A 23,060-nucleotide genomic window follows, 5' to 3' on the forward strand; every position below is an offset into this window, starting at 1 on the left:
ATGAGGTGAAATCATGCAAGTTGCTAATGTAGGAATCTTCCGAATTAGAGTTTATTTCTTGTTAATATCTTAACAAATTTTTTGCATTCGAAATAGCTTTGAGTTTGACCCACAGAAACTCATTAAAAAGTCAGGGGCGTAGCCAGGATTTGCAAAGTTGTATGCACGACTATCTGAGCGGAGCACCACCATCAGTTGGTGCGGAGCGTACAAGAAAATTTTTGGTTTTACAAACCCCTCAGATGGCCGGAAACGGCCCTTCCCGAGTGTTCATTCTGGTTCCCTGGCCTCTTGCTAACTTGAGACACCTCAATTTTTATGTAGAAAAAGGGCACATTTTTAACCTGAGGAAAAGTGGGGGGGCACGTGCCCCCTGTGCCCCCCCGGTTCCGCCGCCCTTGTATACATGTACTAATTAATACTGTTGATTGTATTTCGAAACAACCGGACTGGGGTTAGATACAAGTGTTGTATTATGAATGCTAGATTTGGAAGGAAGAGTAAGTTGGTGGAGGGGGGATGTCCCAGAAGAGGGGGCGCAGTGCTAAAATGTTCTAGTCATGAATGTAGTTTAGGTAGATAGGAAAGTGCAGTCATGTTAAGGCAGAGACAGTTAAATTTTGTCGCTCGTACAAGTGATTCATCCCAAAACCAGTAAGTTTTGGGGAGTGTATGATGAAATGCATTGTTCATTTGCCAAACAGGACCAGTTACCAGAGGTCATTCTCCCATATTTCAACAACTGCTACAATAGGTCCATTTCTCTACATCTAGTAATTTAGTGACATATTTGGACAGGTATTTATTTTCCAGCTATCTATCTCTGAACCTTGCACGGTTTCAAAACAAACTCGATAAAAGATCGAATACTTTGCCAAGCAATCCCTCATCTCTACTGGGGAATGAAATTGGAATCGATCGTAACATGTTGGTCATGTTGTAAGTATTCAGAAATTCACATTTCATGCCAAATATGATATGTATAACTGGCTGCTGTGAGTTAACATGCCCTGGTGAAGTTCTTTAACCCTGTCTATTGTGATGGGTTTAAGAGAGCCTTATCCTTGGCTTTTAACCTTGTTTCTTTAATAGTGATGCTTAACCGCACTGGTTGGACCTCCCCTGTATGTGTGGTAAGGTCAAGATTGGTTGACGGAGAGACACTGTTAATTGTGTTTAGAAGCCCTTGTTCTTAAACTTGGATGAAATTAATTCTCGAAGTACTGTACGTATCACCGCTATGGTATACATTGTTTTTGTGATCTAATTAGCAATTCCCTACATAACACAACACTGCAAACATGGAGTGCATTATAATAGCTGCCTGCAGTGCTGAATTTGGTCACAGTCGAGTTGGTAGTATACATGTTCAACCGTGAAGGAAAAATATCTGAAGACCTAATCTGTTTACTCTGTTACTTTATTCCCCTGAAAATTACACAGGGCATTATGTGCGAAATTGGCAAGTTAATAAATATATTGCGCTACATTTAAATTCATTGTACACAAACTTTGGAACAGTCACAATGATTTTAAGTTCTGTATATATAACCATGATTGGGTGTCCTTTATTTTCATGAAGGCTTCTAAAGGTAATCCAATTACATTTATATAGTATTACATGCTGTGATCAGAATGATGAAAATTCACTTCGCTCCTTGCTTACCTGTCTCCCCACAACCTTAGCACTATCGTTCTACCCTGCCCAGAAATGAACTGGTAACCTTTTAACACTGTGCCGGACCACTCCGATCAATGCCCTTGAATATTGTAAGTTTGGATTATTTTTTGGGAATATTTGAGTTTTGTAAGTTAAGTATATTTACGATAATTTTTGCAGATATCGTTTACCTGTTTGAGAGTTCTGTGCATCAGTCACACCCTGTGATTGCTACACATAGACCATCTTAAATACTGATCTACATAGATATCATAGAGATAAATTCTGGCCTAACACACTCAATATTGCATATACTACAGTAGTGTTTACCTCACCATTCATTTAAATATGACGCAGTGAAAACTGTTACCTGGTGATGAATAAAGTGGTGACTACCACTGATTTGTTATTTATTTACAGCGTATGAACTACATGTGAGTGGATTGGATAATATATGTCAAATTCAGCATCACTACATAATTAAAACATTGTGTACTGTTCGATAGCGTCCAGCAACATTTAAGGGTTTTCGTCTCAAGTACCCATACATTGAACTGCCTGTGTGATCCATAATTGTCATGTACTGTAAAAATGACTGAGGTTGACAAATAGGGATGGAAAGTTGAATTTTGAATTTTTTAAGACTACTGGAGAGAGGTACAGTAGATGGCTTTTAAAAGTAGTTAACTAATTCTTTTTTTAAATTTTTATATTGCCATCTAACTTTTGTCATATATGCCATGCATCTGTATCTTACCATCCCCCACCTTCCTTGTCACTTTTCTTCATATCATACCCTCCCACGCACCTTCCTGCTCACCCCTCCACCCATCCCCCACCCTTCCCACTCACCCTAATTTCCCTCTGCAATTCCTACTAAGAACAGGAAACCAAGACGTACCATAAAAATGGCAGACTGATTTTTCACGCCAGCCTTCCGGAAGGAAAATCCACTACTGTAGTACTATGTATACGTACGTGCCCCTAAGTAGTTTATTCTGGCAGAGTGACATTCTTTTCTCTGCTAGAGAGATGTTTGATGATATAGTACACAAGATGCTACATATGGGTGTACTACCGTATAGTTAGGCCGAATATTACCCAAGAGGTGAAAGGAAACTAATCAAGTACGCTCATATATTTCCTGTAATCATCTTTTACTTTTGTTGACGGACGTTGGCATCCCATGATACTCTACTTCTATTGATGTATTAAGAATCCTGTATTCAGAGATATATTGACACATTAATCTGTAGTCTCTTATAATCTCAGTACTTATTGACAACATAAAACATTGCAACCAGTTGATGAAGTTGCTGCATTAGGAATTTATGTATAGTACTGGTACAGAAGTATTCATTCCTGTAGTCAGGCTGGGACTTGGGACTCTCCCCCCTCCCCCTTCCCCGTCCAACATCTGTTTTGCCTTAATCTTTGCTACCATCATGTGAACGAAAACTTTACAAGTTACAGGACACATGTGTTGAGCCCCTTCTTAAATTGTTGGTGCCCCTCCTTACCTTGTTGGCACCCCTCCTTACCTTGTTGGCACCCCTCCTTACCTTGTTGAGGCCCACTCCTTACCTTGTTGGTGCTCCTTCCCTCACCCTGGTAGCGCCCTTTGCTTGTTGGTGCTCCTAGCTATGGGCATGGCAGTATATGGAATGCAAGTATTCATCTTTGGCACAACTAAGTATTTTAATGCAAGTGAGATGGAAGGGGTGGATGGGTAGAAATGTTGAGGGGCAGTGGTCATTTTTATAGGGTGGAGTACAGAGGGATATCTTTAGCCTAACCAGACCAACATGGCACTAAATCTAATTGTTAATTTCCATGGGGGGGGGGGGGGATAACTCCCTCAGGACTGCTTTTCTTTATGTATATAATGTGACTTGAAATATCTTTGAACTCACAATCTTTATAGACCAGAAAACACCTACTCAATATGAAACTTTAGGGAAGAATTGTTAAACACCAGGATCTGGTCCCTCATGACTGCTTTTCTTTCAATTTTTTCTTTTCCTTTGGATATAAATGTGACTTGAAATAGCTTTGAACCCGCAATCATTACAGACCAGAAAACACCCACTCTTTTATCAAACTTTAGGAAAGAATTATTAAACACCAGGATCTCTTACTCATACTTCCTGTACAAAGTGTCGCTGTGAACTCATAAACTTTGCAATGGCTCATTTATATTGCATAAATTTCCCACAGATTGAAGTTTATGAAAAGGAAAGTAATATATGGATCCTTACATCCTTCCACAATGAATGATTGCTTGTAAATTCATAAAGGTAATCTGTGAAAGTAAGTCAATACAGGAGTGTGAACTTTGGTTTTGAAGTTCATTCAAGTAATAATGTGAGAGATACAGTACAGTAAGCATCCTCATGAGCATAGCCCTGTTTACATTAGACTGCCAGCGTGGTGCTGAACCCTGTGCTCTTGGTCCGAATTGCAAGCATCAAAAGTGGATCGGACCCGGGATCGAGGGAGGATCAGACCCTTCGATCAATATTAAATTTGTAACGTAAAAACCCAGCTCAGGATTGACATGGGATCAACCGCCATATTTTACTCTGGTTATTTGGTTTGTTATGCAAGTCCTTTGGTTACTTGGTTTGTTATGCAAGTCCTTTGGTTATTTGGTTTGTTATGCAAGTTCTTTGGTTATTTGGTTTGTTATGCAAGTCCTTTGGTTATTTGGTTTGTTATGCAAGTCCTTTGGTTATTTGGTTTGTTATGCAAGTCTTTTGGTTATTTGGTTTGTTATGCAAGTCCTTTGGTTATTTGGTTTGTTATGCAAGTCGTTTTCAAGACGCAGTAGAAGCAGATGACAAGACCTATGGCTTCACGTCAATTCTTCCTGTTAACAAATCTCAACTTTTCTGTTCGGTGATGCTCAAAATCAGTTTATCTCGGTTTAATGTCGAAACCGTGTGATCCGTAATGTAAACGCGGCCTATATTTACAAGTTGAAGGGAAGTGAAACCGTTCTGTATTAAATGTTTACTTTGTATTGTTTCCTGTTTAAGGGTAGGAGGGAAAATATATTTGACAGTGTGTGGGAGTGTGTGATGTAGGATGAAGTAAGGGGGAGAGAAGGAAAACTTATCCTCGGATCTAGGAAGTTGGGCAAATGTCTAGTGAACATTTCAAGAAATCTTTACCAAATTTGCTTTAAGAAAAGAGAGTCTCTTCTATCAATTGTATGCAAATTTGAAATCATTCAGCTTTTGTTCACATTTTCATATTTCTAAGGTGATTATTACAGTAGGATCCTCCCTACCCCCCATTCCCCCCCCCCAAAAAAGTTGTTTAGAATGCTAAAATTGCTATAATAATTTTAAAGCTTTGTTGTTTCAAGCGGTATTGTCCTGATGGATCTTAGCCACCAAATTATCTTGGATATTGTGAGAGTGAAATTAAAATTTAGTAGAAACATATGATGAATTTAAACATAGTAAGACAGTTTGATAGTTGCAATGAAAATGTCTGTTGCTGCATTGCATATTTGAGACCGACATTGGTGATCTTGGAACAGTGCTGCACCCCATCTTAGCAACTAAATTGGCAGTATAAAGAAAGGGAACATTCTACCATCTGTGTACACCTTGGCAATAAAGATATTCTTCATAAGAAAAGTGCTGTTGGGACGTTTATATTGCCTCAAGAGATACAATCAATAAATCCTTGTATGGTTGAGCGGTTGAAATACCTCGTGTAAAAATGAAAACGTAGATGCAACAGAATCACTTAAACAGTCGCAAGAATTGGCTTTGTCTTTCAGTATGTTATGTTCATGTTGCCTTGGTGCTGCCAATTTCATGTCATGAAAGAGTATTAATATAAAATAATATCTATTTTTTTTTAACTTTAAAAAAAAAAAAATTAAAAAAAAAGTCTTGTGGATTTGAATGTAAAATTATAAAAAATAAGTGCGATTTGTTTGCAGACTTTCCTGGTCTAGCCCTTAGCATATATCTCTCTTCCATTGTCCCATAATTGTTTTTGGTCAGATTATAAATTTTGTGGTATCGTTTGTTGAATATGGGTTAACCCATTGTCTGGAGCGAAGAATTGAAGTGAAGATTGAAGTGAAGATTTTTTTTTTTTTTTTTTTTGAAGATGAATACATTGTTAAGTCTGAGGAAGATAAGACAGCAAATTATCATTATTTTGATGTCTTAATAATGAAAAAAAAGAAGAAAAAAGAAGGAACCATTGTTTAATTTGTTCACTTCATGAATTGTTTGCTTTAATAATATCATTCTTTTGACTAACAATCAACTTAAATTTACAAACCAAGTATTTGTAACTGTCAAAACATGATCACATAATAATAAACGATTAGTACATTAATTAATATCACAGTCTAAATATTGTTCAATATCGTTTTTAAAATGTGTACTTTGGCACTTAAGTCTAACAAGCCTAAATCCCATCAACTTGTGATAACGATATCAATCGTACTACAAGTTTGTAAAGTTATGAATAAAGCACAAAGGGACAATCAGTTTGTGTTTTCAGAATAACAAACAGGAAATGTTTTTGAATGTGTGATTTTGACATCCTGTTCATATTTTTCAGTATTAAATCTGCAACGGTGGAAGGTATGGGGGAGAGAAGTGAAAAAATAAGACTCGAGAATTTCAATAAAGCCAAGAAAATTCAATAAATAAACAAAATTGTGCCATGCTCATTGTCTTCGTTTACACCAGCACATCCTGATCTAATAAATATTTTATAGTATTATTCATCATAATCTTCCATGTTTGCAAAACAGACTTGGCAATGTTTTGCTTCAAACACATATTGTAAAGAGAGAGTATTCGATTTACGGTTTTGTTTTCAGTTTTTGGCTGAACTTTGGTGTGGTAATTTAAGTCTTCGGTGATTCTACAAATTTACTCATGCTAAACGAAACTTCAAGCAAAAAGAATCAATTTGACTCAAGAAAAAAGATGTAACAAGTTAGCGTCATTGTGACTTCAGATTTACTGTTGTCTGTATTTTACCCTGGTGGTCTTCCATGGAGGAGCTTCCAGATTAGAGAAATTACTTTAATACTAGTGAGCACGTATGATTACAAGTAAAGGAGGATGCAGTACTACAATGGGAAACCATTCTATATTTACGTAGCGTGGTCAATTCACACAGTTTATGGGGCTTTAAAATGCACTAAACCAGAGCCATCTTATCTTGTCTTGTCCACTATTTTTGTTTTTAAGATCCATTGATTTACTTAATTCATTGAAATCACTCAGTAAAATCTGATTTTTGAAATCTGATTATGCTACAGCGCATAGGTCATATCAAAGAGGAATTGTTTTTCCCTCTCCTTACTCTTTCAAACTCTTGTTTAATTCACTGCCTTTTTGAAAAGAGGCTCATCAACTCAAACTGGTGTTCTAAAAACAGACAAAGAGATTGCACGATTATTCCATTGCGAATCTGTATTTCCCTAGGTGAAAGTATTTTGAGCGGTGAAAAATGTAGTAACTTTATCCACAGACAATATTTCATTGATCAAAACCACAGCAAGACACTTTCAAACTGTTTATTAGGTTTACTGTAGTATATAAAGTCCTACTACCTACTTGTGGAAAAAAGAAAAAGTAGACTAAATAAGGTTGGAAAGAAAGGTCACTTTGCCCTTCCATGGGTGTATTCATAGGTTATTTGTACAGGTAAGCCAATTTTCTTTGTGAATATACAAAAGACTGACGTCATTTCATTGGCTCAAGAATTTTTGCCCCTAAGTCAGTTTCAAGTCTCACAATAGGAACTCAGCATAGAAACAGGTCCGCTGTGACTGTGTGTGGAGGACGCTGTGACCACAGTAGCGTCCCCTACAGCTGTTGTATTTCATTGTGCTTTGACCTACATATACTTGGGGAACCAGGTGTAGTGGACCTTGACACTGGATTCTTTAATAATCCCTTACAGTCTAGGTGATGATGCAGTTATTATAAATATGATATTTATAATCTCATTCTTTTAACTGCATATCAAAATAGTTGACCTCCAAAGGATATTTACAGATATATATTTTTTTAAAGATATCCAGACTTGCTAAGTATAGAAGGAGGAGTGGGTATTAATTGACTAACACTGAGTAGGTGTATAGGGTAATAATAACAATATGCCACGGTTGTGCAATCTGTGTGTAATGAGCTGAATATAACTAATTAAGATCTGAGTCCATTAGGTTTTGTTATGTGACGATAGCTAGGAGTTGCCCTGAATGGATGGTTTGTTGAGACTGAGACTTGCACTTAAATATACAGAACAAAGCACTAGTGACTATAGCTGTAGGGAGGAATATGTCACTCAGATGGCTCCCTCTCCAACCCCAATCCCCTCCTTTTTCCACAGAAATAGTGGTCACCCCCTCCTATGCCCCCCCCCCCCATCCTCCTCCACCTTCCATTGCAGCCCCTTACATTTGCCATTTTGAAATGTAATGTAGTTAATTTCCTACAAGAAATAGATCTATATTTCATGTTTGATCAACTTCATACTTGATATGAGGGTCGCACTAAATTGAGTACCACAACGCTATTGGGTTTTGTGATCAAAGGTCATCTGAGGTCGATAGAGGTCAATGTGTAAGAGAACTTTACAATCAAAATAACTCCTAATGTAAAAACCTGGTATGTGGCTCAGGGCTACTTATGTGCATTGTTACATTAAATGTTATCAACTGATATAAGAAAAAAATGAGGAAATCACTATTGGCCTGCTGGGTTTCTGGTTGGGGAACTGGTTATCTTGCAAACCATTGGCAGCTCATCAATCATATTAGCTTCATGACTACCACGTTAAGGCCAAAACAGAGCTAGCTGTATATATATATATATATATATATATATATCCAGAGATGTACGTGAAGAGCACCAACAGCTTCCAAGTTGGACTTACACATGTGTAAACTAATAAATTGAGCATTTAACATCATCTTTTACAGCAAAATGAAGAAGATTAAATTAGAAATATTTGTTCTTGGATGATTATTTTTTATAGGGGAAGGGTAAGTAGGGGAGTGAAGGGTGGAATAGGGGAGTGAAGGGGAGTTAAGGGGAGTAGGGGAGTGAAGGGGGGATTAGGGAAGGAAGGAGTAGGGGAGTGAAGGGGGAGTAGGGGAGTAGGGAAGTGAAGTGGGAGTAGGGGAGGGAGGAGTAGGGAAGGGAGTAGGGGAGAAAGTAAGGGAGGGAGGAGTAGGGGAGGGAGGGAGGGAGGGAGGGGGTGTAGGGGAGGGAGTAGGGGAGGGCAGAGGGAGTAGGGGAGGGAGGTGGGAAGTAAGGGAGGGAGGAGTGAGTAGGGGAGGGAGGTGGGGATTAAGGGAGGGAGGGGGATTAAGGGAGGGAGGGGGATTAAGGGAGGGAGGGGGATTAAGGGGACATTAACACTGTTTCAATGATCTCTGCCCCCGCAATAATTCAATATTCTATATATCCAGCAAACTTAAATTATCACAAATTAGCCACTGGATACAAGCAGACATTTTTTTTGGGGGGGGGGGGATTCAATTCGTATCCCCTTCTTCTCAAAGCTTATGGTTATGAAGCCATACATTAGTTCCAAAATGTACTAAGTTCTGTAAGCTTGTTCTTGGTTATGATTTATCCAATAGCCAAACTGAAGATGCTCTCATGCATTATCAAGTCATATATATATATACAGTATGCAGCTGTCTCTGTACAGTTCTATGTACTTTGCCTCTAGGTGTAGTAGGTTTACAATCAGTTGATGCTCTGTGTAAAGAAGGTGTCTTTAGTAGTCAATGACTATGGATTAAACTAGAGAGTCCAACATTGTTACCCTTAGCTGTGGTCTCTCCTTTTGTCTGTTTGATCTTATCCCTTGAAACTACAAAATATCCTACGCTGTGACAGCCATTGGTGTACCACCTTCCACCCATAGCGTAACCACAAGATTATTAATACAATACATTTAGTACTATTACTACTACAGTGAGGCAAGCTCTATACCTCTGCTGCTATCTCAAGGATTATGAAACTGAGGCAATCAATCAACTATTGGATTTATGATAAACCATCAAGTACTCTAATGTATAGAGGCCTTCATGTCTTCATGTACAGGCTGAAGTATTCATTCAATTGGAAGTGTTAAAATATAAGAGCTGGTTGACTGAATTGCTCAGTCAACCAGTTCTTTCTTATGTTGGTTTGCCATAGGTAATTGCTGGAATTGATGTGTATATTTAACTAAGGCATCTATATATCATAGCTCCCCTTAAGATAGCGCAGCTTCCCTAAAAGGACACAAAATCAGTTGAAAAGTTAAAATATAAAGTCATTCTTACACATGTACATAAATAGACCTTAAATCCTATCTGAAGCCAAATTACTGTTACATTTGCATCAATTATTATATAGGTCTGTTTGCGTGTGTGTGTGCATGTCTGTATATGTGTGTAATTTCTGATATTTTGTTAATATTATTACACATATAGATCAGGTTACTTTACACACATGACTTCCTATGATATGAGCAAGCAGTCATTGCTATTGGTGGGGTCAGCGAAGTCAATTATATATCGGTTTTAACAGCTCAACTGGATTTAATGAACCAGAGTTGTACTAGTAACATTAACTCAACAACTGCTATTTAGTGGATAATACATATCACAATTTATTTCCATAATTTGGAAATATAAAGAAATTGAAAGCAGGTATTTTAAGTCGGAAAGAAATTTTTGGAATAAGGGGCAGAGTGGAATGTTTAAAGTGGCATTAAAATGTTTGTTGAGATTTGAGCATGGACAGCCATTATCTGATTAAATTCTAGCATACTAGGGGACGATATGCTGATGACCTTTCATCTGTTGTAAAAGCTCTGAGTCAATGTTGCCATTAATTTGTTATGTCAGGTGTAATTCACATATCAGCAGTTATAGCTTTAGGTATAATAATACACTGTAAAATCAAAACTCTAGCGATGTCACAAGCTTTTTACAGATAAACTTGTCAAATAGCATCAATTGGCAAGTGAATTGTCCTTGTACATGACAAACTACTGATCATGAGCCCTAACCCTGGCTGCCATAAGGACTGCCAAGTAGGATTGAAAATCACTTCTGACATGCTCCACAGAGGGTAACACCAGGGAGCAATAGAATTCTAATCTCATTTGTGTGCAAGGTTCATGTCATGTACAAAGTCTTTACGACCCATTCAACCCCCCCCCCCCCCCCGCGCTGTGCTCTACCAAATTGAGGTCTTAGCCAGCGATTGTAGTGTGGAGAGACCAGGATCACCTCAGGGGAAAATAGCCTCTATTGAGTACTTTGACCACAAGTCGTGATCATTTAGCCATATTTTTCAGTTACAAAGTCCAAACATAAATGATACAAACGTAGATCTTGCGAGAGAGAAGTATTAAAATACTTGGTATTAAAATCAATTCTGATGAATGAAAGCACCAAACAATTTTTTTTTTCTCCCTTCAATGAAAATTGTGGTCTGTATATTCCATTTAGCAAGGGAAAAAAATGAAATAAATCTGGAGTGGCATAAATTGCAAAATTATTCAAATATTTAGCATATGTCTAAGATTGCATAAGATGAAGGAGATCTTGTGGAAGAGAGGGAGGAAGGGATAAATTGCAAAGTGTGCATTTATTTTACCTGCAACTCTAGTTGCACTAGTAGGGTTTAAACAGGTTAGCATCGTGGCTGGTTAACACTGTAACCAAGTCAAGGAGTTAAAGCTTTTAGGGCTGTAGAAAGTGGGATTTCCTAAATAGTTTCAAATTAAATCATGTGAGTAAAAGTATTGTGCATCTCTGCCAGTTAATTGCATTAAAGTGCAATACCTCAAGAATGCTAATGTTGTTTTCAAATGCTAGGACAATGTCAAAATGGTATGTTTCACTTTCCTAGTCTAGCCTTAGAATAGTTAAACACTTTTCATACTAAGTGTACCCTGTTTGATTGTTTGATTGTGAACATTCCATCTAATGTGAAGAGTAGTACAACCATTGTTCATCTCTATATGTCGGGCTTATCCCTTTTTTCCACATTCTGAAAACAACAAACTGAAGACAAAGTTAGTATGTAAGAATACCAACTCTGGAAAACTTGTCTTTCTCCATTCTCATTTTGCTGTTCAAAGTCTCTCTCTCTCTTGTTTTGCTTTCCAAAGGAGTTTAACGAGGGCCTTCATTGGCAGGAGGAGAGGGATCTTTGCAGAGCGCTTTATGCGTCGCTGCAGCCAAGCAGAGACCGATGTGGTCTGTTTGACCTCTCGGAAAATGGCGACTCGGAAGTGACCGACTCGGGCGACATGAATTCCTGTCTGGAGGAAGATTCCATGGAGTCTTCCACGTTCCAGCAGACATCAGTGAGCGGCTTCATCGAGATGGAATCGGAGAGTACCGATCAGGAGAAGAGATACAGAGCTGAAGTACCGTTCAACCACGGTAAACATATTAACACTGTCCATGCCCTAATATACCTGTCTCCTCAGAACTGCAATATCGTTCAACCACGGTAAACATATTTACTCTGTCCATCACTCAATACCCGTCTCCTCAGAACTGTAACACACTTGCTCTTCTGTGTCAAGAGTGAGATATTAGTCAGGAGTCTTGGGGCGGGGGAAGGCGGTGGGGGAGGGGACATGTTGGGACAAAGACTCGTTGAAGACAACATTGCAGCCATGATATTACATGACCACTCTCGTCTGGTTACCCGTCAACGGTGTGCAGTGAGAATGGTTGGATGTCTTCAGCAACGGTAGATTTAAAAAGAGGAGAAAGTGTACCAGTAACATGGAAGTGGTTTTATCAGCAGTGGAGTGGGGCGCTACAGTCTCTATACTAATTTTTGCCCCAAACATTCCCAGTGTATACAGTAGGTTAGAAGGATTTTAGTACATTTCGTGGGGGGAGTTGTCGTTATTGTGTGTAAATGAATATCAGGGTACCAGACTCAGTATGTGTAAGTGTGTGAGGGGGATGGGGGGTGGGGGTCACGGTAAGAGGTTGCTTAAATGTGTTTATTATTTGTGTATATTTTCTTCACTTCTTTTTTTTTTTTTTTTTTCATTCAGCGAGTATTCTACTTGTTAAGCCCTCGAAGCTTTTCTGTTACTACCTTTCACGTCTCGTATAAGTTGTACATCTCACAGGAAACTCTTTGTACGCTACAAAGTGATAAATCATATTAATGAATGAACAAACGAATGAACGAATGAATGAATAAATGAAGGGTTGAGCTTAGGAGGGAGTCAGACCATTGTTCGCTGATGTTGAAATTGCTTCCTGTGGGTGTGGTATTATGCCTGTGTGACAATCATTGCTGTGAAAATAAATTGGGTGGGGGCACAGGGGTGGTGGGCACCTCGGCACCTCACGGCTTATGAATGCACAGACCAGTGTGTGTGCGTGCGTGTGTGTGCCTGCGTGTGTTTGTGTAAGCATATGAACATGAGAACACAACAGAGAGGAAGGAATATCCTGCATTAATTGCGTTATATTGTGGACGTGACACAGGATGTCCGATTTAATACTGTGGAATAAACGATCAGCGAGGACGCTAACGTCGAGATAGATTTGGACATTATAGATACAGTAGATAGAGCTGTAAGCAGCCTTCATATATCATTAGAAGATAGTGTTACTTTTAATGAATCACTATTAAGGGGGACTGCCTTAGACCTGGCGAATGTTTCACATAGTCTCAGAGGCAGTGACAGCTCTACAACATTCCAATTTGGTTAAATAATATTTATAATGATAGTGTACAGTATGGTACTTGTAATGTCACCTCATTGAATAAAGCATAGGATGGAAGTCGATGCCTTGCAATGTTGTGTGAGGGTGTCAGGAGTATTGTAATTAATGTTTGTGCAATCTTGGTTTGTTCATGATGCATGTGTGAATAGTATCTGGATTTAAGTCCAATAGGAGTTACCATATGTTGGAATATTTGTGGATGTGTGATGTGATGTGTGAATCTGGTAGTATCTGGGTTTAAGTCCAATAGGATTTACCATGTACAATGTTGGAATATTTGTGTATTTGTGGATGCGTTTGTTTATTTTGTCCTCATATTTTATTGATTTCTTCAGTCCCACGGATAATGAGACAAGAAATGAAGAGACAGAAGGGGAGGAGGAAGAAGAAGCACAAGCACAAGAAAGAGCGAGAGAAGAGGACGCCGTCTCTGAAGCTGGCATTGTTTGAAGATGAAGAGCTTAAGAACAAAAAGTAAGTCTGGAGTAACGGAATCTACGTCATGGTTGGTAAAATCCACATTTAAAGCGATACAAAAAATTAATACAAAATAATTTACATCAATTTGGTAGTCTGATGAAAGACTAACCATCTTAAATAATTACGCCGCTCTTTACCAAGCTGTTTCCTCAAAACCATCTAACCCTCCCCTCACTGTACCGATTCTGAAATGCTGCTTACAGAAAAGTTCATCAGAGAGAGAATAAACTGTCAATAAACTACTAATCTATTTCAGAAAAACACTGTGTTGATGAATATATAAATTAGTTAGTGGGCCTGTAGTTTTGATCCAAGCGAGGGATCTTCTTCAGAGGTGATCAGAAATGAAAAAGTTCCTTAAGCAGAAAATATATTGTTCCTGTTGGAAAGTTCTTTTCCCTGAATATCACATCTGAGGAGTGAGTGTAAAGTTCTTTTCCCTGAATATCACATCTGAGGAGTGAGTGCCCTTCTGATCTTTAACTTTTGTGAATCTCATTGTAGCCCAAAGAATCACCCAGACTTCTCAGTAAGTCACGAGAAATTTAAACGGAATTGAAAAATCCATTGATGTTGAAGCATGCCACAGTACACCATAGGGGTGCATTACTTTAGATTGGTCATGTGCCCAAACTAAGGACTTTTTGCTCCTTCAAAAGTGCTGCTTGTGGGGATATAAGTTTCATCCTTTAGTACGTATCTATGTCAGGGAAACGGTGATGGTTACATCAGGACCACTTCCTCCAACTTCAGCAGCAAGAAAAAAAATAAGTATTAAATGTTTCCAATTCCCCCCCCCCCCCATTTTATTGTCTGTCCCGGATCGGTGATGGAGCTATGGATTACAGATTTGGTGGTATATAATTTCATATGACTACATAATAGGATGATATAGTCTTGCTGATGAAAGATGAAATATAGCACATCTCGTCGTCGGCGTTGACCGAGTGTAGGAGAGACGAGAGGATGACATAAAGTGCTCTGTCGATAGAATACGTAGAACGATACACTTCACTCCTATCATGAAACTTTTGATAAAAAAATCACCTACTGCATTGCGACTTAAAAGGGATGGTCCTAAGGAGAATTTGTATGTTACTCATGGAAAAGGAACGTATATATATATATACCTAACATCCTGTTGAAATTTGCATATACAAATCCTACAATGCATTTTGGGGATATTGATGGTTTGTTCGATAAAGTGAACTTGAAGCAAACAGGTGTGATGTTATAGTTGTGCATTGACTGCAAATTGTTTTGATTTTCAGTTTTTTATTTTTTATTTTTTACTGTATCGTTTTGACTTTGGATTGGAACAGGGTTCCAACTTTGCTTTAGGGGATGTGAAGTTATTAAAACCTCAAAGGATTTAGATGAATACATCACAGTTTTGAAGAAGAAATTTGAATACATATTTTAAGGAAGAAGCAAAAATTTGTCACTGTCCATCTATGGTATAGTATGGTATGTATGTATGGTACAAAACATTTCAATTTCAAATGTTATCTCGTAAAAAAGCGATACATAGGAATTGAAGGGAAACTTCACTAGGATGCTGAGAATATGAACTCTTACCATCAGTCAAAAGTAAATTTCCCTCTGGGCTATCCTGTCAAGTAGCATCTGATCTGGTCGAATGTCCACTAAACTAGCTGACCTAATTTATCTCGCAATGTTCGCACAGGAAAAAGAAAATGTGGAAGGAATGAGAAACCTAAAAAGAGCAAAAAATAAATAAATAAAAAAAGATTATTCAAGTACAAAAAAAAGATGAAATATGTTATGTCATCTGCATCATAATTTATTTACAGTTTGGCTTTCGACTCCCCCAGAGAAATGGTAGAGTAGTGTACATTTTGCTTCAAGTCTTCTGAAAGGGAGTTTATAAAGTCTGCCATATATCTGTTGTGGTTCTGATTTTAAATACCCAGGCTGGCAAAGTATCCCACTGTTACCTTTCGTGCTAAGGTGATCAAACCAGCATTTCGTAGAGCAGTTTCTGTGTTCCTTCGGCAACAAGTATCATCCGTGTCTTGCATGAAAGAGTGGCGTCCTGTCGAGCAGTCTACTTACAGACTGTCATGAATTTCAGCTGGGTACCAGACGTAGAGTCTTCCAGTGTCTGCTGTGTAGATACAAATCTTTTAAAAGTTTTAAGCCGTAGCTGATAAGCAAAGTCTACAGTATGGAATTGTCAGTACTACTGTACGTAGTAGTAGTGAGATGCTCCAGGGTTATTTTCCTTACTGGTTACAGTTTTAGTATTTTCAAGAGTGGTCTAGTCTCAGCATGTGCTCTGGATAACAGTAATATATGACACCGGGAGGGGGGGGGGAAGGATGGGGTCAGTCTAGACATGACTAATTGCCCCAATGACTCGACTGTAATCACACTGTAGTGTTAAACTCACGGTCTGATGCATTACAACACAGGATAGTAGTACAGCTCAGATAAATGATTGTGTTCCATAAAGAACAGTGTACATGAACGCGGCACCAGAAGCAATCTATCAGGGAAGCCAGCTATCAGGGTACATATATAAATAACGCTAATGAATGATTTACATGGGTATTTTGTAATCGAGGTATTACTTCCATCGTATGATGATGTACGCAAGACTTGATCGGCCCTCTGAAGGCAACGTTTTGCCTCGAGTCAGCAATTTATATGAAGTTTGTGGAATAATATACTCTGAAAGATCGATTTCAGTTCATCGCAATATGACACTCGCTTAAATTAATGAGCGAGTCTTTACTGGATCTGTTAGGATTTTTCAGCATTCGATCGCCCAGACCCTTTTCACAATTAGAACATTCATCAAATGAATTGGTAACTCTAACCTGAGTAAGTCGTTCCAGAATTTTGAATACATCCATGGAAGAGTATGGTAAAGATTGTTCAACCGTCAAAATTAGTTTGTGATAGGAATTGTTTCAGAGTAAATTATTATCAATTTGAGCAGTAATGACCAAATGATATTAGCCAGTATAGACAGATTGCATGGAGTGGGGGGGGGGGGGATTTTCAATTAAAATTTAATGAACACTCATGGTGTCCAATATCTTACTTTGAATGACAGTTAACAAAAATTGATGAAATGTAATGGAACATATCAGCCCCCCCCCCCCAAAAGAAAACAACCCTGTACGTTTGGGCATCCATTCGTAATTGATTTGCATTCAGTATTAAATGTCGTACCTGTTCAGTACCTATAATACAATTTTCCAGTGATGCATTGAATATCTTTAAAGAAGCAGTAGTGTACCGATTGCTGCATGATCTATATATACACATTTGTAAATATTCTGAATTATCCTGTGCAAATGCAAAATGAAAATGAGACTCAAACATTCCCTGATTTGTTTATTTATGAATTAAAAAGTTACTCTTTCAGTAATGTATTTTCTATTACAATGAATCACCTTCACTTTTAGAGGAGTTTTCCTGATTAAAACAAATGGTACTTAATAGGAAGGATAACTGAAAACCAAAACGGAAACAGAATATAGAAAAAGCAACTTATTCATTTTTTGGCCACACATGTACAGTATACAGTACAGCAGATTTGGTTTTTTTGAGATGTATTCAAATGGCTGATTGAAGTAGGTTTTATGGAACATATTGGATTACAACTTTAACAAAGTACCAAGCCCGGCTAAATATAAAAGGTTGCACTTGATCAAGGTGTAAGAGACAGCTTGCTAGCATTTAAAGACAAAGTGAAAGTTAATGATCTGTTCAATGACTAATCCATTCCATTTTCAGCATTTCATGTTAGTATTAATCATGTGTTCAATGCAAAACTGCAAAAGATGAGATTTTCAATTTATGAAAATTTTTTGAAAAAGAAACTTTGATCGATAGACCTTAATGAACTACACACCGGGACCTTTGATCTACACACCGTAATGAGATTTAAGTGTGGAATAGCTTTGAAAAAGTTTGTGCAAAAGTGGACACAGTTTCTGTGTTTGAAAAGCAGGAAAAGATGATCTGAATAGTCTAGTAGAATGATCACACTAACAAGTGACCAATTAGCCAGCTTAAGCTTTGCAGGACATTTGACCATTCTATTAATGTTGGTGTTTCCCCAAAAATTTGAACCAGTCAATTTGTTCTGTGAATTTACTCAAAAAATGATCTCTGGAGAGACCAGTTTCCAATTCCTCATGGTAGGCTGATGGGAAGAGTGCTGTAGGAATGTGGAAACCAATGTTACAACAGTAACCACATACTGTAAGTGTACAGTATGCTTATCCAGTGGACAATTATTGTTGGTTAATTTAATGTCGTCACTAATTCACCGATTTTAATAGGGACCTTGGAATCTAAGTAATCGTCTTTAATATCAATAACCATTCTACTGCCTCATTTTACAGAATTCATGCGCAGAGAAAGTTTGCGGTTTCCTACAGTCCTTCTGCATCACCCAATAAGCCCACACCTCTTTCTGCACCGATTTTGAAAGCTAAACTTGGAAAGTTGAGTCCAGGTGGCGGTGACCCGGACAGCATCTTCAACTGCAGTCCTAAAACTGAAGATTTTCTGACTTTCCTTTGTTTGAGAGGTGAAAAGGAGAGACCAGTCTTTTATTTTGAAACCCTTAAGTTGATGCCAAATTTATCATGCTGTAAAAGTTATAATAAAATTCCTCCTTCCTCGTTTGTTTAATATTGATCAAGTGTCGGAATAGTATATGGGCTTCTGGTAATGAGACAGGGGTGAGTCGTCGGGTGGGGCAGGTGAGGGGGGAGGGTGATGTGGAAAGTAAATGTTTGTTTTCACAACATTTTTTTTTCCAAATTGACCTTTGCAGGTACCTCTGTTTTACCAGGACGCATGAACTTAGTGAAGAAGTCACAGCAGAGGAGCTTAAAACTACATAGAAAAGAGTGTGCAGCAGAGAAAGATGTAAACAGAATAAAGAATGGCCACCCCGCTGTAGAACAGGCCCAGCCCCTCCAAAAGAGGAAGGACAGAAGTCTGTTGCAGAAAGAGAAAGCTAAAGCTGTCCGTACTCTAAACCACAAGAAACGAAGCAAGCAACGTCCTTTGAGGGAGTGCAAGCAGCCATTTAAGATTGTAAGAACGCTTGTGGTAGTTTTCTGCAGTTTTTTGCAGTTTTCCTGCAGTTTTCTTTGAAAGATTTTAATTCAGGTCAGAGGTCATTGGCATTCAACAAAGGAAAACCATGATTACTCAAAAAAAAAAAAAAATTGAGAAAAAGGTTGGATTATCTTGATACTTGGGTATTACTTGGGTATGTGGATGTACCTTAGTGAGTAGAAGAACTGTGTTGTTTACTGCAGAGGTCAAAGTTCATTTGAAGTCAATAGAGGTCAAAAGTCTGAAAATGTTGTAAGCATGATAACTTTATATATAGAACTTTGGATTTACTTTGTACATTCTATGTGAATCCACTTTATTGAGTGCTACATCCCTGCAATTGACTGCAGTTATTATTTACAGATTTTTCCTTGTCATAATACTTATTGATGAACCTGCCTTGAGATACCGAGTAGATCAGAATGATGTATTTTGATGATTTAGAAGTGTAATGAATCAAGTGACCTGGGTCTTACATTATTTACTCTAAGAGACTCTGAATCTCGTAAAAGTTTACTCGAAGATGAATCTCGGAAAAGTTTACTCGAAGATTCGCAATGAAGAGGTGTGTCGTGTTGAGAAATGAACTTTTTCCATCCCTACCTCTGCTTTAGATACTGTGATAATTGTCTTTCTGCCGGTCACTTGTGTGATTTTTTTTGTTCTGCACCTGTACTGAATTAGAATTTCATCCAAGAGCTGCCCAGCTGGTTTTGTACCAAGCGTTGGGAGTTAGACTTGCCTCAAGGTCATTTTGATAATCAAACTATAAGCTCTGCAGAGAAATATTTGTGACATGTGTACACATGTATTTGTGTATTTGATTGTGCATCATTTTACCATTTCTAGTTGTTAGGCTGTACCACCTCCCACCCCCTCTCCTCCCCCTTCAAATGATTCAAATGATTCAAATGAAAGTGAAAAACATAGTGATTTGTCAAGTTGGATTTGGAAGAAAAAGACCTTCAAAAATGAAGATGAGATAATATTGATAATTAATTGCAACTTTTATCTTTATCTTTAATTTTGTTTCTGCAGTGTAATAAAATGGAACTACCTAAGGAGCTAGCAGCATCAGAAATTCATAATGGTCCTCTGACTCCACCTTGTCTTTCCCCCATACCACCTCCAATAGTTACCGTGGCAGAGCATCACAACCCCCCGCCCCTCCTACCAATAATGCCTTTAGACGGCTCCAAGAAAGGCCACAAGGAGCAGCGTGTAAAGCGCGAGCACAAAAACGGACCCACAGAGGTAACCAAGTTGCGGAAGCGACAGAAGGCTACCCTGAGAACTACCTCATATCAAAGTGCCCAGTCCACAAATGCTGCAGTGGAAAGCCGCCAGGTACTATTAAAGCGAAAATTGAGAAGTAGCAAAGCGGAGGGGGGTAGGAACGAAGAGGCTGAGACTGCCATTCCCAAGAAGAGGAGAGTCAAAGTCCAACTCGACGTCAACGAAATACTGAAGAACCGAAATAACAACCACGTCCGACCGGCCAGAGACAAGAAGGCCAGACGGACGGGCAGACTGAACGGCAGCCTCGCTCACGGCCCAGTGACCCGTGCAAACGTTTCCAGCAAGGATGGGGAAGCAGTCAGAGTGGCCCTGAATGGTATTAGAGGTCATCGTAAGAAGGACAAAGACAGATTAAAGATGCCAACAGCAGCAACAGCAACGGCGGGAAGAGAGGGGAAGAAAGTGACGACAACGACGACCGGGGGAGGGAAGGAAGGAAAGAAGAAAGATACGAATGAGGTGACACCGAGGAGGAGTACTAGAAAGAGAATACTTAGGTTTGATGTGCAATGTGTTTATTCAGGTCTTCTTAGCTCAAGTAATGCAATTATCCAATCCACAGACTGCACCTGCCACTGCTGTAAGATTGAAGAGAGGAAACCCCGCAAGCGCAAGACCAAGGTCCGGGTGAAGAAGTCGCAGTCGCGCTACCTCCGCAACCTGGACGGCGTGAACGGTTCTCCCGGTGCGAAAGGAGAAGGCACGAGAGTCAAGGCGGAGGACGGAGCCGGCAAACCGACCCGTAGAGAGCCACAACGGCAACCGAAGCAACCACCAAACCTTGATGATTCTCTGGATGAGGGCAAGTCCAGGAGCAATCGTGTCTCTATGCACGAGGAGGAGGAAAATGCGATCGTGGTAGAGGAGAAACGAGAAAAGCCTTCTGTTGTAGACGCTCGTAGCGCAAAGCTCAACAACAACGTGAGCGGCATGAAAGTGACCTTGAACGGTTCGTTTGAGAGTAAATCGTCGTTAGTTCAAGCAATACCAGACAAGAGATCTCTCAAGCTGGGCCGGCAACACATCAGGCTACTCAAGGCGAAAAATGACGGCATTTATAGAAATGGGGAAGTGACTCACAAGAAACTCCGTAACGGAACAAATTTGAGTTTGGAGCCGTTCACCACGGTAGCGACGTCAAAGTTCATCTCCAAGGATAACGCCAGTCCCGTCAAGAATGCAATATCGGGAAGTTTATCTACGTCGGAGAAGAAAAGGGCTCATCAGAACAGGACCCAGAGAAAGAAAGGGATGCATCAGCCTCTAAGAACCAAATTAGAAAGACAATTCTCATGTGCAACAAAGACTTCTGCTCCTCTCTCATTAAAAGCCAAGAGTAGGCTCTCGGCTCCTCCGTTAGTCGGCAACAAGCCAAAGTGTGGTATCCCCATCACCCTCCCCCGGCTGGCATCAAACTCATTGATTCGAGACATCGAGCAGTCTTCACATCTCAGTACTAACGCCTCTGGCAACCTTACAGAAGTTCCAACATTCCAGCCAACCGCTCAGGATTGGTCCAACCTCACATTGTTCCTGGAGAAGCATGCCAAGACAATAGAAAAGTTTGGAATGTGCAAGATTAAACCCCCTCCCGGATACGAGGTAATTCCAACATAAACGTTTGTTCTCATCCACCCTTCCCCCCCCCACCACCCCTACCACTCCCTTGAAAGAAGGATATGATTTCATTTCTAAACCTAAAGCAACTAGTTTAAAATACATGGCAATGTTTTTGCTTGAATATCGCCAGCTTCATTCATGTGCTGTTTAAGAGTATGGGATCTGTTACTTTCTCTTTGTTGGTCTTTGTTACATTTTCCAGATAGAATATTTAATGTGTTGAAACTGAAACCAATGCCATCATCAGGTCCATTTCAAGTGGTTCAATATTTTAGATTCAGCATTTCCTTAACCCCATCGCCATTACAGAAAATAAACATTTTAATAATTAGTGTAAAGCAAAAACAAACAAATTGGAAGCACATACTCGTGGCTCGTTGAGGTTATCTTTAGACTTGATCAAGTCTTCAGCCTCGTACGTCAATGGAATATTAAATCTGTGATATCTCCCGCATGGAATAAGGTTTTTATTCAGAGCTATTTCAAGAGTTGTCGATGACAGTTTACCTCTATCAGATAGAACCCAATCAAAATGGTTGGTAATGTGTCTCCTTTTAATAACGCAACTGAACAACTAAATCTTGAAAAACAATATCATCATGATACCTTGGCATTTGGTGATTATTTGGGTGTCAATGTAATAAATATTTATACAGTTAAATCTGAAGATATTTCAAAACTGAGTGTTGTTATTCATTATTGACATTCCCAAAGATGACAACCCCCAAAAAATCGATCATTTTCAATCCAATTCCATACTGACCTGAATGATCAAGTTTAGTTCAAATTCTAATCTGAAAATAAATTCCTCTTTCTTGACTTCCTTGTCCTCGGAGAACGTTGTCACGAAAAGGATTTCTTCTTTGTGGTGCGACTCAAGATTTAATATTCAGTACACCCTTCATTAATTGTGTAAATTGTTGGAGAGAACTGTACGATTGACTTTTTTGACTTGCTCGCGCTTTTTTCCCTTCTTCTTTGATTTTTACCAACATTGGTGATCAAAGAAGAGCGTTTGGTTTGAAATATCAACCTAGATGCATAAACTAGATTAGAGCTTTAACGGTAGTGCAGAGTTTCCCAGAAAAGAGAGATAAAGATGTTAGGTCTCATGCTCTTTGTCAT

General features: G+C 38.9%; 1 protein-coding gene across 5 annotated transcripts in view; it reads left to right on the forward strand.

Moving 5' to 3' along the window:
* The window catches only part of LOC139960453 (uncharacterized), a 57,426-nt gene that overhangs the window by 12,128 nt on the left and 22,238 nt on the right, over positions 1 to 23,060 (forward strand). For all 5 annotated transcript variants that reach the window (XM_071958823.1, XM_071958854.1, XM_071958829.1 and 2 more), the window contains exons 3-7: positions 11,834 to 12,110; positions 13,763 to 13,901; positions 18,290 to 18,477; positions 18,727 to 18,992; positions 20,055 to 21,917. In XM_071958823.1, the coding sequence (XP_071814924.1) occupies positions 11,834 to 12,110; positions 13,763 to 13,901; positions 18,290 to 18,477; positions 18,727 to 18,992; positions 20,055 to 21,917 (2,733 nt within the window). The remainder of the gene's footprint in view (positions 1 to 11,833; positions 12,111 to 13,762; positions 13,902 to 18,289; positions 18,478 to 18,726; positions 18,993 to 20,054; positions 21,918 to 23,060) is intronic.

Source organism: Apostichopus japonicus, chromosome 3 (assembly GCF_037975245.1).
Source record: "Apostichopus japonicus isolate 1M-3 chromosome 3, ASM3797524v1, whole genome shotgun sequence".
NCBI lineage: Eukaryota > Metazoa > Echinodermata > Holothuroidea > Aspidochirotida > Stichopodidae > Apostichopus > Apostichopus japonicus.